This window comes from Fundulus heteroclitus, unplaced genomic scaffold (assembly GCF_011125445.2).
Source record: "Fundulus heteroclitus isolate FHET01 unplaced genomic scaffold, MU-UCD_Fhet_4.1 scaffold_68, whole genome shotgun sequence".
Taxonomy (NCBI): domain Eukaryota; kingdom Metazoa; phylum Chordata; class Actinopteri; order Cyprinodontiformes; family Fundulidae; genus Fundulus; species Fundulus heteroclitus.
The window spans coordinates 301,713-319,671 of NW_023397121.1; the positions used below are offsets into that span (position 1 = coordinate 301,713).

Consider the following 17,959-nt stretch of genomic DNA (forward strand, 5'->3'; position numbering starts at 1 on the left):
TCCAAGCAGAGCGCCCCCTGGTGCATTAAAGCAGCAAAGCCCGGGTTCTGTCCTCCAAGCAGAGCGCCCCCTGGTGCACTAAAGCAGCAAAGCCCGGGTTCTGTTCTCCAAGCAGAGCGCCCCCTGGTTCATTAAAGCAGCAAAGCCCGGGTTCTGTTCTCCAAGCAGAGCGCCCCCTGGTGCATTAAAGCAGCAAAGCCCGGGTTCTGTCCTCCAAGCAGAGCCCCCCCTGGTGTATTAAAGCAGCAAAGCCCGGGTTCTGTCCTCCACGCAGAGCGCCCCCTGGTTCATTAAACCACCAAAGCCCGGGTTCTGTCCTCCAAGCAGAGCGCCCCCTGGTGCATTAAAGCAGCAAAGCCCGGGTTCTGTCCTCCAAGCAGAGCGCCCCCTGGTGCATTAAAGCAGCAAAGCCCGGGTTCTGTTCTCCAAGCAGAGCGCCCCCTGGTTCATTAAAGCAGCAAAGCCCGGGTTCTGTCCTCCAAGCAGAGCGCCCCCTGGTGCATTAAAGCAGCAAAGCCCGGGTTCTGTTCTCCAAGCAGAGCGCCCCCTGGTTCATTAAAGCAGCAAAGCCCGGGTTCTGTTCTCCAAGCAGAGCGCCCCTGGTGCATTAAAGCAGCAAAGCCTAGGTTCTGTTCTCCAAGCAGAGCGCCCCCTGGTGCATTAAAGCAGCAAAGCACGGGTTCTGTCCTCCAAGCAGAGCGCCCCCTGGTTCATTAAAGCAGCAAAGCCCGGGTTCTGTTCTCCAAGCAGAGCGCCCCCTGGTTCATTAAAACAGCAAAGCCCGGGTTCTGTCCTCCAAGCAGAGCGCCCCCTGGTGCATTAAAGCAGCAAAGCCCGGGTTCTGTCCTCCAAGCAGAGCGCCCCCTGGTTCATTAAAGCAGCAAAGCCCGGGTTCTGTCCTCCAAGCAGAGCGCCCCCTGGTTCATTAAAGCAGCAAAGCCCGGGTTCTGTCCTCCAAGCAGAGCGCCCCCTGGTTCATTAAAGCAGCAAAGCCCGGGTTCTGTTCTCCAAGCAGAGCGCCCCCTGGTGCATTAAAGCAGCAAAGCCCGGGTTCTGTCCTCCAAGCAGAGCGCCCCCTGGTTCATTAAAGCAGCAAAGCCCGGGTTCTGTTCTCCAAGCAGAGCGCCCCCTGGTGCATTAAAGCAGCAAAGCCCGGGTTCTGTCCTCCAAGCAGAGCCCCCCCTGGTGTATTAAAGCAGCAAAGCCCGGGTTCTGTCCTCCACGCAGAGCGCCCCCTGGTTCATTAAACCAGCAAAGCCCGGGTTCTGTCCTCCAAGCAGAGCGCCCCCTGGTGCATTAAAGCAGCAAAGCCCGGGTTCTGTCCTCCAAGCAGAGCGCCCCCTGGTGCATTAAAGCAGCAAAGCCCGGGTTCTGTTCTCCAAGCAGAGCGCCCCCTGGTTCATTAAAGCAGCAAAGCCCGGGTTCTGTCCTCCAAGCAGAGCGCCCCCTGGTGCATTAAAGCAGCAAAGCCCGGGTTCTGTTCTCCAAGCAGAGCGCCCCCTGGTTCATTAAAGCAGCAAAGCCCGGGTTCTGTTCTCCAAGCAGAGCGCCCCTGGTGCATTAAAGCAGCAAAGCCTAGGTTCTGTTCTCCAAGCAGAGCGCCCCCTGATGCATTAAAGCAGCAAAGCCCGGGTTCTGTCCTCCAAGCAGAGCGCCCCCTGGTTCATTAAAGCAGCAAAGCCCGGGTTCTGTCCTCCAAGCAGAGCGCCCCCTGGTTCATTAAAGCAGCAAAGCCCGGGTTCTGTCCTCCAAGCAGAGCGCCCCCTGGTTCATTAAAGCAGCAAAGCCCGGGTTCTGTTCTCCAAGCAGAGCGCCCCCTGGTGCATTAAAGCAGCAAAGCCCTGGTTCTGTTCTCCAAGCAGAGCACCCCCTGGTGCATTAAAGCAGCAAAGCCCGGGTTCTGTTCTCCAAGCAGAGCGCCCCCTGGTGCATTAAAGCAGCAAAGCCCGGGTTCTGTTCTCCAAGCAGAGCGCCCCCTGGTGCATTAAAGCAGCAAAGCCCGGGTTCTGTTCTCCAAGCAGAGCGCCCCCTGGTTCATTAAAGCAGCAAAGCCCGGGTTCTGTCCTCCAAGCAGAGCGCCCCCTGGTGCATTAAAGCAGCAAAGCCCGGGTTCTGTTCCCCAAGCAGAGCGCCCCCTGGTGCATTAAAGCAGCAAAGCCCGGGTTCTGTTCTCCAAGCATAGCGCCCCCTGGTTCATTAAAGCAGCAAAGCCCGGGTTCTGTTCTCCAAGCAGAGCGCCCCCTTGTTCATTAAAGCAGCAAAGCCCGGGTTCTGTCCTCCAAGCAGAGCGCCCCCTGGTTCATTAAAGCAGCAAAGCCCGGGTTCTGTCCTCCAAGCAGAGCGCCCCCTGATGCATTACAGCAGCAAAGCCCGGGTTCTGTCCTCCAAGCAGAGCGCCCCCTGGTTCATTAAAGCAGCAAAGCCCGGGTTCTGTCCTCCAAGCAGAGCGCCCCCTGGTTCCATAAAGCAGCAAAGCCCGGGTTCTGTTCTCCAAGCAGAGCGCCCCCTGGTTCATTAAAGCAGCAAAGCCCGGGTTCTGTTCTCCAAGCATAGCGCCCCCTGGTGCATTAAAGCAGCAAAGCCCGGGTTCTGTTCTCCAAGCAGAGCGCCCCCTGGTTCATTAAAGCAGCAAAGCCCGGGTTCTGTTCTCCAAGCATAGCGCCCCCTGGTGCATTAAAGCAGCAAAGCCCGGGTTCTGTCCTCCAAGCAGAGCGCCCCCTGGTTCATTAAAGCAGCAAAGCCCGGGTTCTGTCCTCCAAGCAGAGCGCCCCCTGGTTCATTAAAGCAGCAAAGCCCGGGTTCTGTCCTCCAAGCAGAGCGCCCCCTGATGCATTAAAGCAGCAAAGCCCGGGTTCTGTTCTCCAAGCAGAGCGCCCCCTGGTTCATTAAAGCAGCAAAGCCCGGGTTCTGTTCTCCAAGCATAGCGCCCCCTGGTGCATTAAAGCAGCAAAGCCCGGGTTCTGTTCTCCAAGCAGAGCGCCCCCTGGTGCATTAAAGCAGCAAAGCCCGGGTTCTGTCCTCCAAGCAGAGCGCCCCCTGATGCATTAAAGCAGCAAAGCCCGGGTTCTGTTCTCCAAGCAGAGCGCCCCCTGGTTCATTAAAGCAGCAAAGCCCGGGTTCTGTCCTCCAAGCACAGCGCCCCCTGGTGCATTAAAGCAGCAAAGCCCGGGTTCTGTTCTCCAAGCAGAGCGCCCCCTGGTGCATTAAAGCAGCAAAGCCCGGGTTCTGTCCTCCAAGCAGAGCGCCCCTGGTTCATTAAAGCAACAAAGCCCGGGTTCTGTCCTCCAAGCAGAGCGCCCCCTGGTTCATTAAAGCAGCAAAGCCCGGGTTCTGTCCTCCAAGCAGAGCGCCCCCTGGTTCATTAAAGCAGCAAAGCCCGGGTTCTGTCCTCCAAGCAGAGCCCCCCCTGGTGTATTAAAGCAGCAAAGCCCGGGTTCTGTCCTCCACGCAGAGCGCCCCCTGGTTCATTAAACCAGCAAAGCCCGGGTTCTGTCCTCCAAGCAGAGTGCCCCCTGGTGCATTAAAGCAACAAAGCCCGGGTTCTGTCCTCCAAGCAGAGCGCCCCCTGGTTCATTAAAGCAGCAAAGCCCGGGTTCTGTCCTCCAAGCAGAGCGCCCCCTGGTTCATTAAAGCAGCAAAGCCCGGGTTCTGTCCTCCAAGCAGAGCGCCCCCTGGTTCATTAAAGCAGCAAAGCCCGGGTTCTGTCCTCCAAGCAGAGCCCCCCCTGGTGTATTAAAGCAGCAAAGCCCGGGTTCTGTCCTCCAAGCAGAGCGCCCCCTGGTGCATTAAAGCAGCAAAGCCCGGGTTCTGTTCTCCAAGCAGAGCGCCCCCTGGTGCATTAAAGCAGCAAAGCCCGGGTTCTGTCCTCCACGCAGAGCGCCCCCTGGTTCATTAAACCAGCAAAGCCCGGGTTCTGTCCTCCAAGCAGAGCGCCCCCTGGTGCATTAAAGCAACAAAGCCCGGGTTCTGTCCTCCAAGCAGAGCGCCCCCTGGTTCATTAAAGCAGCAAAGCCCGGGTTCTGTCCTCCAAGCAGAGCGCCCCCTGGTTCATTAAAGCAGCAAAGCCCGGGTTCTGTCCTCCAAGCAGAGCGCCCCCTGGTTCATTAAAGCAGCAAAGCCCGGGTTCTGTCCTCCAAGCAGAGCCCCCCCTGGTGTATTAAAGCAGCAAAGCCCGGGTTCTGTCCTCCAAGCAGAGCGCCCCCTGGTGCATTAAAGCAGCAAAGCCCGGGTTCTGTTCTCCAAGCAGAGCGCCCCCTGGTGCATTAAAGCAGCAAAGCCCGGGTTCTGTCCTCCAAGCAGAGCCCCCCCTGGTGTATTAAAGCAGCAAAGCCCGGGTTCTGTCCTCCAAGCAGAGCCCCCCCTGGTGTATTAAAGCAGCAAAGCCCGGGTTCTGTCCTCCAAGCAGAGCGCCCCCTGGTGCATTAAAGCAGCAAAGCCCGGGTTCTGTTCTCCAAGCAGAGCGCCCCCTGGTGCATTAAAGCAGCAAAGCCCGGGTTCTGTCCTCCAAGCAGAGCCCCCCCTGGTGTATTAAAGCAGCAAAGCCCGGGTTCTGTCCTCCAAGCAGAGCGCCCCCTGGTGCATTAAAGCAGCAAAGCCCGGGTTCTGTCCTCCAAGCAGAGCGCCCCCTGGTGCATTAAAGCAGCAAAGCCCGGGTTCTGTCCTCCAAGCAGAGCGCCCCCTGGTTCATTAAAGCAGCAAAGCCCGGGTTCTGTCCTCCACGCAGAGCGCCCCCTGGTGCATTAAAGCAGCAAAGCCCGGGTTCTGTCCTCCAAGCAGAGCGCCCCCTGGTGCATTAAAGCAGCAAAGCCCGGGTTCTGTCCTCCAAGCAGAGCGCCCCCTGGTGCATTAAAGCAGCAAAGCCCGGGTTCTGTCCTCCAAGCAGAGCGCCCCCTGGTGCATTAAAGCAGCAAAGCCCGGGTTCTGTCCTCCAAGCAGAGCGCCCCCTGGTGCATTAAAGCAGCAAAGCCCAGAACCTAAAGCAGGTGAGGAGGAAGAGGCTCCAGCCCGGCTGGAGAGCTGCTGATGATGACCACGCCTACCTGCATGGAGGAGAGCCTGAGGAGACGGAGGCGCTGCAGCAGGAGACGAGACGGCACAGGGGTCAACACACAGACGACACTGTCCACATGAATGCTGGGGGGTCATTAGCCTTAACGAGCTGCAGCACCACTTACTGACCTGTTCATCGCCGCAGCCATGGTCACCCTCTGAAAGAAAGCAGAGCTGGGTTTACCGCTGTTCTCTTTAGTTCCACACACAGAACCTCACGTCTACACCAGGCAGAGGACCTACACTCCTGACGAGGCTCCGGTGCTCCTCTGATTGGCTGAAGAAGCTGCCGATGTCCTGGATACTGACGGAGCCGTCAATGCAGCGGTTCACCCAGGCCTGGTACTCGTCCCGGTCCGGGAGCCGGTCCCAGAAGATCTTGAAGGCCTCCCACACGGTCTCCTGGCACACTGAAACAGGTTAGAACCTCATTAGAGATCCGGGAGGGTCCCCATAACTACCGCTGTCCTCATAAAGCCTGGTTCCAGTAGAAACCAGTCACAGCGCCCCCTGGTGGTGCCGAACAGCATTCCCCCCTTCATCAAAGGGTAAAGAAACTGTTTCTGGAGACCTTCTGGACCTACAATCCACACCAGACCTCAGGGAATGAGCTGAAGTCAACAACATGAGGACTTTCCCACAGACAACACTGCGCCCAAATGAGGAAACTGAGGCTGTTGCAGACAAACGGCTAAATGTAGACAATAGTGAGGAGATTTGGAGAAAATGTTGGCCGACACCACATGGATGAGTCAGGTGCCTCAGGACAGGTATGGAGACGCTTCCAGAGACACAGCAGAGGTCAGGTCAGGTCTCCATGTTATTCAGGACACCCATCAGAGGAGACATCCCAGCTACTTTGGTCTGAAGGATCTTCATTGAAACGCGTCCAAGGAGCTGCTGGTGACCGTCTGACCAGGAAGCCACAGCAGGACCACGAGGAGCGCAGTGCGATTAACGAGAGGTCATAAGGTCGGTGTCTGAGGGTCAAGCTGGAGGTAAAAACTAATCAACTCCAACTTCAAATGTCTTCCAGAGTGAAAGGATGACATGACCAGAGTCTGTTTCAGCAGGTCCTACAGGACCTGCACCGGTTCTGTCTTCCAGATGGTCCGAAGGCTGCAGGGGACAACTGTCATGCCCAGAAGAACCAAACACAACCGGACCTTATGGAAGCCATGTTGGATTAAATCACTGTACACTCAGAGGTAGCAGATCTGAGAAGAATGCTCTCTGGAAACCCCTGTTAGATCTGTAGCTCTGGAACAAGCCCTGGCATCACCTCAAAAGCTTCGTCCAGAGGGAGGAAGGACTGAGGACATTTCTTCTCCAGGACTTTAACGTGAACCTTCCTGGGCTGTTTGATCTCTAACCAATCAACCATGACCACCCAGGTGGTAACCAAACCTGGACCAACCTTCATCTGGAGAACTTCTGCTCCATTTAACCAAAGCTGGACCACAACCTTCATCTGAAGAACATCTGCTCCAATCAACCAAAGCTGGACCAACCTTCATCTGAAGAACTTCTGCTCCAGTCAACCATTAATCTGGACCACAACCTTCATCTGGAGAACTTCTGCTCCATTTAACCAAAGCTGGACCACAACCTTCATCTGAAGAACGTCTGCTCCAATCAACCAAAGCTGGACCAACCTTCATCTGAAGAACTTCTGCTCCAGTCAACCATTAATCTGGACCACAACCTTCATCTGGAGAACTTCTGCTCCAGTCAACCAAAGCTGGACCAACCTTCATCTGGAGAACGTCTGCTCCAATCAACCAAAGCTGGACCACAACCTTCATCTGAAGAACTTCTGCTCCATTCAACCAAAGCTGGACCACAACCTTCATCTGGAGAACTTCTGCTCCAATCAACCATTAATCCTGACCAACTTTCATCTGATGAACCTCTGCTCCAGTCAACCATTAATCTGGATCACAACCTTCATCTGGAGAACATCTGCTCCAATCAACCAAAGCTGGACCACAACCTTCATCTGGAGAACTTCTGCTCCAATCAACCATTAATCCTGACCAACCTTCATGTGAAGAACTTCTGCTCCATTCAACCATTAACCTGGACCAACCTTCATCTGGAGAACTTCTGCTCCAGTCAACCATTAACCTGGACCAACCTTCATCTGAAGAACTTCTGCTCCAGTCAACCATTAATCTGGACAAACCTTCATCTGAAGAACCTCTGCTCCAGTCAACCATTAACCTGGACCAACCTTCATCTGGAGAACTTCTGCTCCAGTCAACCATTAACCTGGACCAACCTTTATCTGAAGAACTTCTGCTCCAGTCAACCATTAACCTGGACCAACCTTCATCTGGAGAACTTCTGCTCCAGTCAACCATTAACCTGGACCAACCTTCATCTGGAGAACTTCTGCTCCAGTCAACCATTAACCTGGACCAACCTTCATCTGGAGAACTTCTGCTCCAGTCAACCATTAACCTGGACCAACCTTCATCTGGAGAAATTCTGCTCCAGTCAACCATTAATCTGGACAAACCTTCATCTGAAGAACCTCTGCTCCAGTCAACCATTAACCTGGACCAACCTTCATCTGGAGAACTTCTGCTCCAGTCAACCATTAACCTGGACCAACCTTTATCTGAAGAACTTCTGCTCCAGTCAACCATTAACCTGGACCAACCTTCATCTGGAGAACTTCTGCTCCAGTCAACCATTAACCTGGACCAACCTTCATCTGGAGAACTTCTGCTCCAGTCAACCATTAATCTGGACAAACCTTCATCTGAAGAACCTCTGCTCCAGTCAACCATTAACCTGGACCACAACCTTCATCTGGAGAACCTCTGCTCCAGTACCTGAGGTTCTGGCTTTCAGTCTGTCCGGTTGAAGTCCAGCCTGCTGAGATGGACCCGGATCCAGAAGAGATTAAACCCATTCCAGCTGTTCCCTCTAAAGCCCGGCTGTCAGAACTTCAGTCATAACCAAAGGTGAACCACCTGGTTAATAAGGTTACGTGGAGCACCTGCTCGGGGTGACCTTTGACCCCGTGTAAGCTGGTAAGCAGCAGCTGAAGAGAGGAAACAGACATTACCTCTGAGGTGGAAGAAGTTCAGGTGGTGCTGGACGGCCTGGTCGAACGTCTCCTGGGAGCAGAGCTTCACCCCGCTGGGAAACAGCACGTTCCTCCTCCTGCGGATCAGAACCGAGTGTTTTCTGAAGGAGAGCCGGTCCGAATCCAAGGATCCGGCCATCCGGTCCACACCCAGCGCCAGGTCCCGCCCTGAATCTGAAGAAAACACGAAATTATGAGGTCCAGCAGCAAGATGTTCTGAAGCAGACGACTAGTTCTTCTGCCTCCTGTGAGACATCTGGGCTCTTTATCCCATCGTGTTCAGCAGAAGGTATCCTGATGAATCTCTGCGGTTCTGCTGCCCAGAACTGGACCTGTGGTTCTGCTGCCCAGAGCTGGACCTGTGGTTCTGCTGCCCAGAGCTGGACCTGCGGTTCTGCTGCCCAGAGCTGGACCCGCGGTTCTGCTGCCCAGAACTGGACCTGCGGTTCTGCAGCCCAGAGCTGGACCTGCGGTTCTGCAGCTCAGAACTGGACCCGTGGTTCTGCTGCCCAGAGCTGGACCTGTGGTTCTGCAGCTCAGAACTGGACCTGTGGTTCTGCTGCTCAGAGCTGGACCTGTGGTTCTGCTGCCCAGAGCTGGACCTGTGGTTCTGCAGCTCAGAACTGGACCTGTGGTTCTGCTGCTCAGAGCTGGACCTGTGGTTCTGCTGCCCAGAGCTGGACCTGTGGTTCTGCAGCTCAGAACTGGACCTGTGGTTCTGCTGCTCAGAGCTGGACCTGTGGTTCTGCTGCCCAGAGCTGGACCCGTGGTTCTGCAGCTCAGAGCTGGACCCGCGGTTCTGCTGCTTAGAGCTGGACCCGTGGTTCTGCAGCTCAGAGCTGGACCCGCGGTTCTGCTCAGCAGTTCCTTTTCTGCCAGCGAGTAAAGCAGCAGCTCTGGCCTGAAACGTTACACCTAGGGCTGGGCAACGATTAAAATATTTAATCGCGATTAATCGCACTGATTAATCGCGATTAATCGCGATTAATCGCATTGTATTTACAAACTCCAAGAATGAATTCAAAAGTAGTGTAAAGAGCACTTTTATTTAAAAGTTCTGCTGCCATATGAACAAAAGTGTTGTAACATTTGTAGCACTTATCAGTAACACATATTTAGTGTAAAGCTCAACTTAAACATGTAAAACAAAAAATAGCAATAATAACTAGAACTGCAAGCAGTTATTAACGGGTTCCAAGCCCACGCACCGCCCCCTTTGAGCATATTCCTGGACTTCAGCATTCAACACCCTCTTTCAAGCCCACCTACGTCGCGCCCCCATTGAGCATGTTCCTGGACTTTAGCGTTCAACACCCTCATCCCACAGCATCTGGTGGAAAAACTGGAACATCTGGGCTTCAGTATACCCCTCAACACTTCCTCACCTCCTGACCACTGTCAGTTCAGGTCTGACAGACCACCTCTGATGTCATCACCCTCAGCACGGGCTCCCCTTAGGGCTGCGTCTGCAGCCCCCTGTTGTTTACTCTGATGACACACGACTGCACTCCCAGGTTCACCCCCAATCACATCATGAAGTTCGCAGATGACACAAACTCATCAACAGCTCAGCTGTGGAGGTGGTTAGCAGCACCAAATTCATCAGGGTGCACATCACGGACAACCTCACCTGCTCTGTGAACACCACATCTGGTGAGGAGGGCACAGAAGCGCTTGTACTTCCTGTGGAGGATGAGGAGAGCCCAACTGCCCCCGCCCATCCTCACAACCCTCTACACAAGTACCATAGAGAGCATTCTGACCAGCTGTCTCTCTGTGTGGCGTCGAGGCGGCAGCACGTCCGACTGGTGGAAAACAACGGTTGTCAAGCTTCTGAAGTTTGCGCACGACACCACTCTCATGGGATTTATCTCTGATGGTGACGAGTCCGCCTACAGGTGGGAGGGTGACCATCTGGTGACCTGGTGCAGGGAGAACAACTTAGAACTCAACGCTGTAAAAATAGTGGAGATGGTTGTGGACTTCAGGAAGAACTCAGCCCCAGCTACCCCAACACCCTCTGTGACTATATATAATATATTTCAGTCGTCAGTCAAGTCAAGTTATGTTGCGAGTTCAGTTGTTTTTTTTCTTTTCTTTGTTCAGTGGTTTGTGTTGTTACCACTGGCAAGTTCATGTCAGTAAGAAGAATGAAGTTTGTCAATGGAGGTACAGTTCTGCTTGGGGCACAGGCTCGCCATGTCCTTTCAGAGAGAATCCATGGAATCTGATCCAGTAGTCTGATCCAGCTTTTTGATCAGCAACAACAAAAAAACCTAGCCTGCACACGATAATATTATTATTGCATTCAGCTAAATAAACTCACTTTATCAATTTTTACAGCATTGTTTTTTCTTCATTCCTCACATTTCCATTGCGATGTTTTACATGCACTTTAAAAAATTTTCCCAACTCAAAACACCGGAATCATCTTTAACCCATGTAAAACAAAAATATAAAATCCTTTTTAATTATGAAACTATGACCTGTAATTTAACAAATTACAGCATAGGTTTTTTTAATCCTCTTCCAAGTCTTTGTAAATCATGAGATGAAATACAGTTATCACCTTACCAAAGAGCATGAAATCCTTCTACATCCAATACTCTCCTTCATCATCCATTGTATGGACGAAACCCAGCGCTGAACACAGAGAAATGTCGGACTGGATCAAATACTGCGTGTGTGATGGGTTCAAGTACCTCGCTCAACGTAGGAATTTACACATGTACAGCCTCAAGCTATTTAACTAAGATGTAAACGAGGTTTAAAATGTCTACTGTTTAGTTTGATATTAATGAACAGTCATAATTTTAATTTACATGTAGTATGTTTGAACTAGAAGAATTAACAGTGGGATGTTGATAAACTGACTGTATATTTGTATTGTAGTGCTGAACCATAGATTTACTTCTGAGTCAGTTAGCTTGCAGTTAGTTGACCTCCACGCAGATTTGGCTCTGAAGGAACAGTCTGTTAAGAGTGATCCTATATTATATATATATATATATATATATATATATATATATATATATATATATATATATATATATATATATTAGTGCTGTCAAACGATTAAAAATTTTAATCGCGAATAATCCTATGATGTCGATAGTTAACTCGAGATTAATCGCAAATTAATCGCATATTTTATCCTTTTATTTCTGAAAGTGTAATAGCCTATTTGGGCATTTTAATATGCAATTTTGCAATAAATGACACTAATAAAATACATGCTTGTACAAAAAATATTTTTGTTATTTTTCAAGCACTTTTCAGAATTGGTATGAAAACATCCTGGTGCCAAATGTTAAACTCTGGACTATAATGGCTACATGACTAATCATGATACCCTGATGTTTACACCATGTGTAAACAAATGTGTAAATACCTGTTTTCATGCCGATATATATTTTTTTTGCCTCTTAAACAAAAGGTATTATGCATACATATAAATTAATAAAAATTGAACATTTCGATAAAGTCATAAGTTTTGTTCATTTCTTCACTCTCTCTCTCTCACACACACACACACACACACACACACACACACATCTAATTCTGAGCTTTCACACCAACAACAATAATTTCTTTGAATATTTTTGCTTGCTGTTTCTATCCATATTCATAGAGTTTAAGCCTGGAAAAAGGTTTTAAATCTCCAGGTCATTCCAGCCTTACACTTTGCTTGCAACTGGGCAGGAGCTTAATACCCTGAATGAGACTGTTTAGCAACTGTTAGTAACTCCAGGTCCTTCGTTTGGAAACGTGATTCATCCCTGGGTTGTCAAATACAGAGACAACAAATTAATAATCATTAAAGAACGGTTTATGGGTTGGGTTTCTGCAATGTTATCAACGTGTAAAAGCTCATCTTCAGAACCAATCTCTGCTTAAAATGGTGATCTGCACCAAGTAATCTACTTTCAGCAGTTATCACCGGTTATTGCACCGTAAACTGCAGAAAATACGTGCAGAGTTGCTCTGTCTGCCTTTACTACTGTCGGCTCCTATGGCGGAGGGATATTTCAGCTGGATACACTCAAATGTAGTGCAGGCAGGCCACTTAATAACCCCTATTTCGTCACTTATTTAAGACCCCAAATAAGCGATTTCACTTTCAGAAACCTGCCCAAAAAAAACGCAACCCGTGACTCATGAAATTTAGAAGCGCTTTTAGAAAAAAGAAGCCCAAAGTCGCGTGTGTCCGAGGGTAAAAGAAACTTTGCGCTCACTGTTGCCAACAGTGAGCGCAGCGCGTGTCTGTTTTGCTACAGTTTTCTAGCACTCTTGAAACTACGGAAAGCGCCGAGGGTAAAAGAAACACAGTCCGGAGAGCGCGGCGGGGGGAAAAACATTAAGGAACGGTGTGTGTGTTTTGACGACGCGCGATTAACGGCGACAAAAAAATTGTCGGCGTTAAAATGGGTTTACGTTAACCCCGTTAATAACGCGTTTAACTGACAGTACTAATATATATATATATATATATATATATATATATATATATATATATATATATATATATATATATATATATATATATATATATATATATATATATATATATATATATATATATGCTGGAGATAGGCACCAGCAGCCCCGCAACCCCATGAGGAATTAAGCGGGTCAGAAAATGGATGGATGGATGGATGGACAGATATATGTGTGTGTGTTTGTAGAGATCCATCCATGATCAAATGCTGTCCTCTGCTGGAATTTTTAAATGTATTCCATACAACGCCACATTAAAGCATTAATGTAAATATATATATATATATATATATATATATATATATATATGGATACATGGATACATACATATATATATGGATACATGGATACATACATATATATATACATACAAAATTATTGAAGTGGACATCTAAGTTTTAATTGAATACCCCTTACTTAGACTATTAATGGTAAGAGTTGTTGTAGTTGCAAAAACAAGCCACGAGATGGAGCCCTTGCTTCATTTTCTGAAAAGCTCTTTACAATAGGTTTTTGTCAAACTATCTAAATAAATATTTATTTTAAATCAACGGTTTGCTCTAAAATTCTGAAAATATTCATGAATGTCCAAGAGTGTTTCATCTAACCACATGATTTTTTTGATGGTCATTAAAAAAATGGATTCAGAGAAAGAAAAAAATTAAACTTTATAATCTTGTATCATTCATTTTTAAAATCTTGTAAATTGGTCAAAATCGCCTGGATTTTTATCAAACTGAAAGACATGGTTATTCTGGCTGTGCTTTACAGATAGAGGCCATTTTTATTGGCATTGACCAATATTTGTGGAAAATACATTGATTTCTCCATTTTACAAACTTTGAAAAAAACAGAGTGTGCAACTTTCAAAAACTGGAATACATGCAGTGAGAGAATTGTTGCACCTTATTCAAGGAATACATCCTGAAAATCTGAGCTTGTTACACCACACAAGTGATTTTAGGTGAATTTTTGAAGTTTTCACGTTTTTTTCCACACTTTTGGAAATAGGCCCCGCCCACTTGTTTCAATAAATACCATATTTAATACTTTAGTTAAGGGCAATGTCTGGAAGGGAATCAAGAAGGTTTTGTAAAAATCCGATCAGCCATTCTTGCGTAGTAGATTTCTTGACATCACAGCGCCCCCTAGTGATGGACGATCCTCAAATGCGGGTCACATGTGCAAAATCTTATTTGGACTATGGGTTATGAAGGACATGTCAAAATCTGTTATGGTTTTAGAATAATCAGCAATCACATTTAGAGCTAGCTAGCTAACAATCACTTATTTTAGCTTTACTTTTCGAAAAAGTCAAAATTCAAAAATCCGCCGTGATAACTTTTTTTATTTGTCCATGACACACTTATATATAAAGTTTTGTGCGGATTGCACAAAAAATGTTGGAGGAGTTTAACAAGAAAGGTTTAACCTTTGTAGCCATGTAGCGCGAAAACTAGCTGGGAAACGAAGGGTGTGCCAATTCTCTTTATTTTGCAGAATCATCCAATAAACAAAGTGCCATCAAGTTTCTGAGTGTAGGACCAGTAGTTTGGTGGTTACAGGCGTAAACGCATTGTCCTTTATTATAGCGCCCCCTAGTTGTTGAGGGGTCTGAATTTTTGGGTTTGAGTAGCGGTGCACATTCTGTACTTGGATACCTGATTCAATGGATTCGTTACAAATCCGCATGGGCCGCCCAACGCGTTTTAGCGGAGAATAATAATTACCCGTAATAATAATAATAATAATAATAAATAATTTAAAAACACTAGAAAAACAATAGGGTTCTCTGCTCACAGAGCAGACGAACGGCATAGCCGTTCGCCTGCGCTGCGGGCTTGGAACCCTAATAAATTAAAGCTTATTGCCACTGACAGGGAATTCTCTTAATGGGGAAAAAAATCTACCAAAAACAGGCAATTTCTGAGGTAACAGCAGGGAGCAGCATTACCATTTTATGTTCAATACCAAAGTTTAACTTGGCAGTGGTTCCAACTAACTTGTTTCTGTCATATTCCATGCTGGAAGAACTTTAAACTGAAATGCTTGCTAACTCGATATGCTTGCGTTTATTTGACGTTGACCCGCGGTTTTTTGTTGTTGCTTTCTCGCGTGCATATAGTGAATGGCAGGGAGAAAACAGGCAAAAATACATGGATACTTTGAAACGAGAAGCGACTTCACCGACGGCGTCGATGCAGACCCCCCCGCTCCGCTCCGCACAAAACTTGTTCCGGCCGCCAACTCACCGCCTCGCCTCGCCTAAGCTCGCTCGCGGTACCTGCGGGAAACACCGCCTTCCGCATGTCAGCTGTGTTTTTTTCCGGCCAGCACCTTTCTTCCTCTTTGAATCTGAGGCTTGGCTGACAGCGAGGTTATTGGCGCATTATCGCCACCTACTGTTCTGATTCAAACCCCTACACCGCAGCAACAGACCTTCACAAAATAAAAGCATGTGACCAACATGCGTTAACGCGCGTTAAAGAAAATATCGCCGTTAATAGTCTAATGAGTTAACGCGAAATTAACGCGTTAACTTGCCCAGCCCTAGTTACACCTAAAGAAAAAATCCTACAAGCTCCACAAACTGTCTTCAGATCAGAAACAAACTACAGAACAAGTCATCCAGAACCAGAACCAGAACCAGAACCAGCGATCCGGCTCCCTGCAGCTGCTCACTCACCCGTCTCGGTGCACAGCAGCCCGGCCAGCAGCCCGGCCCACAGCGTCCACAGCACCAGCCGCTTCCCGGACATTTCTCCTTGAAACGGGTCGCCGGTGCTCCTCAGCTCGGACCTCCTCCCGGGCTCATGGCAGAACTAACAGAACCTGGCTGGGCGGCGCGGCGGCAGGTGAGCAGATGGGACTTTGCTGCTGCAGCGGGAGATTTCTGCCTCGCCACTTTAATCCCATTTGTTAAGCTGCTGCTGGTCTGGATGAGTGTCACAGCGCCGAGGCAGACGGACCGGGCTCACAGAACCGGGCTCACAGAACCCGGCTCACAGAACCCGGCTCACAGAAACCGGCCCAGACCCGTGTTCTGGAGACGACCAGCACTGCAGACCAGGGATACTTTCTATAAATCCTTCAGGTTTAAACACATTTAGGCCCTAAATGGCTGCTGTTTTCCTCAGTGACGCTCAAAACGCTCATCAAATGTTGACTTTTTAGAGTCAAAAACTTAAAATCTTTAAACTTTCAAACGTTTCACTGAATTATTTTGTCCAAAAAAACTAAAACTAAACTAAAAAGAAACAAAAAAGTGAATAAAAACCTGCAGTTTAGGTGGTAGAAGTTACAAGATTCAGTCAGAATCAGGATTTATTACCAGATAATGGACAACCCTGTGGAGGTCAAAGGTCACTGGGGTTCCTGCTGCTCCTCAGACGATCAGTTTTCTATAATTGGACCCGTCCAGACCAGAACCCCCCAGCAGACATCTTTTATTGGATAAGGAGATTAACGGGAAGGAGATGAGGAGATGGGAAAGGACAACACAAAGAGCCGACGTCACAACGAAGCGGATCAGGACACAACAACAAAGAGCAGAACCCAAAGGAGCAGAACAGAAAGGTTCTGGAGAACCTTTCTGTTCTGCTTAACTTCAGACAAAAGGTCCAGACCCGGTTCCCAGGATTAATTACGGAGCGTCTTCACGGAGACCCCAAATCCGGCTGATCCCAGATTAACGGCCACCGTGGAAAAAGTTCTGATCGGATCCAGTGGCCAAAACAAGAGCATCAGAACATCATCCAGGTCCAGAAATATCACCAGAACGGCACCAGAGTGGACCTTAACAAGATTTAAGCATGCCGGAAGACCTGATCCAAAACTAGGCAAGAACTGGACCAGAAAAGTCCAGAAGTGTCACTAAGGTAACAGAACCACAGAACCAGAACCAAACAGAAGCAAGTAATGAAGGCAGAACACCCCAACAGAATCAGAAAAATGAGGCGTGTGCTTATTAAAAGGAAAGGTTCTGTGGAGGTTCTGGTACCAGAGCGGTCCGGAGTTCTGCCTGTCCTGCTGGATATCAAAGCCGACCCACGTTACAGAACCCAGAGGAACCGGTGCAGTTAGCTACCTGCCATGTAGCTGGATAACTTTTTATACTTTATTCTCTGACCTGGATCTGATTGGACCGGATCACAGAACCAGAGGGATCCGATTGGCCGGTGCCCTCACCGACCACGCCATTCGCTGCAGGCTGGACGTTGCTATGGTGACAGACTTTAAGGGACGCAAACCGTCCAAATCAAGGCGGCCATGTTGGATTGTCAGGCCGGCGCCGGTGGGACACCTGCACCCCGGGAACCGGATCAGAACACCTTCAGTTGTCTGGTGCCACTCAGACAGAGGCGGTACCGTCAGAAACTGGAGAACCACGGGTCCAAAGTCCAGAACCGCTGGCGTGTGGATCCTGGTGGTTCTAACATCCACCACCCGGTGGTTCTGTGATGAGATGATCAGTCAGTGAGCCCGTTTTGTTGTGTAAACCCGGTTCAGCCTGCAGAACCCCTCACTGATCCACTTAATGATCTGTAAGCTGATTGGTCCACAGCGGGGGGCGCCGCACTAAACCCTGAGATTACTCAAGCAGGCCTCAGCATCAAAGCAGAGAACCGGGTCGGTTCTGAGCAGAAAACCAGTCACAGAGAACCAATCACACAGAACCGGGTCGGCTTACAGAACCTGAGCAGAAAACCAGCCATGAACCAATCACACAGAACCGGGTCGGCTTACAGAACCTGAGCAGAAAACCAGTCACAGAGAACCAATCACAGAGAACCGGGTCGGCTTACAGAACCTGAGCAGAAAACCAGTCACACAGAACCGGGTCGGCTTACAGAACCTGAGCAGAAAACCAGCCATGAACCAATCACACAGAACCGGGTCGGCTTACAGAACCTGAGCAGAAAACCAGCCATGAACCAATCACACAGAACCGGGTCGGCTTACAGAACCTGAGCAGAAAACCAGTCACACAGAACCGGGTCGGCTTACAGAACCTGAGCAGAAAACCAGTCACACAGAACCAATCTGGACCCGACATGGGACCAGCCTTAAAACTGACGGTGACACCCACTCCTTCACAATAAGAGCCCCACTCTGCAGAGGTAAAATAAATAGACTCTTTTATTAAACAGGGCCAAAGCTTAATTACATTCATCTAAACATTCACGTCAGAACTCTGCGTCGGGTTCTGGTTCCCTTCGCTCAGCCGGGCCCGGCGAAGCCTCAGGATCAGACTCCGGATCTCCTGCCGCTTCTGCCGCACCCGTTGCTGTGGAAACCAGTCGTCCAATTGCAGTG

The 17,959-nt window shown here is 49.2% G+C and overlaps 2 protein-coding genes across 13 annotated transcripts in view; both read right to left on the minus strand.

The window, feature by feature from the left end:
- LOC105922610 (titin homolog) overlaps positions 1 to 17,703 on the minus strand; it is a 44,715-nt gene extending 27,012 nt beyond the window's left edge. For 2 of the 5 annotated variants that reach the window (XM_036133813.1, XM_036133815.1), the window contains exons 1-5: positions 15,330 to 17,548; positions 8,126 to 8,320; positions 5,293 to 5,459; positions 5,179 to 5,207; positions 5,040 to 5,072 (exon numbers count right to left, since the gene is read on the minus strand). In XM_036133813.1, coding sequence (XP_035989706.1) covers positions 5,040 to 5,072; positions 5,179 to 5,207; positions 5,293 to 5,459; positions 8,126 to 8,320; positions 15,330 to 15,402 — 497 coding nt within the window. In that variant the 5' untranslated portion in view covers positions 15,403 to 17,548. The other 3 variants (XM_036133811.1, XM_036133812.1, XM_036133814.1) reach the window with 3 other exon arrangements.
- A 61-nt stretch (positions 17,704 to 17,764) lies between these two features.
- senp7b (SUMO specific peptidase 7b) overlaps positions 17,765 to 17,959 on the minus strand; it is a 19,573-nt gene continuing 19,378 nt past the window's right edge. For all 8 annotated transcript variants that reach the window (XM_036133839.1, XM_036133842.1, XM_036133838.1 and 5 more), the window contains one exon: positions 17,765 to 17,959. This exon is cut by the window's right edge and continues 25 nt beyond it. In XM_036133839.1, the coding sequence (XP_035989732.1) occupies positions 17,817 to 17,959 (143 nt within the window). In that variant the 3' untranslated portion in view covers positions 17,765 to 17,816.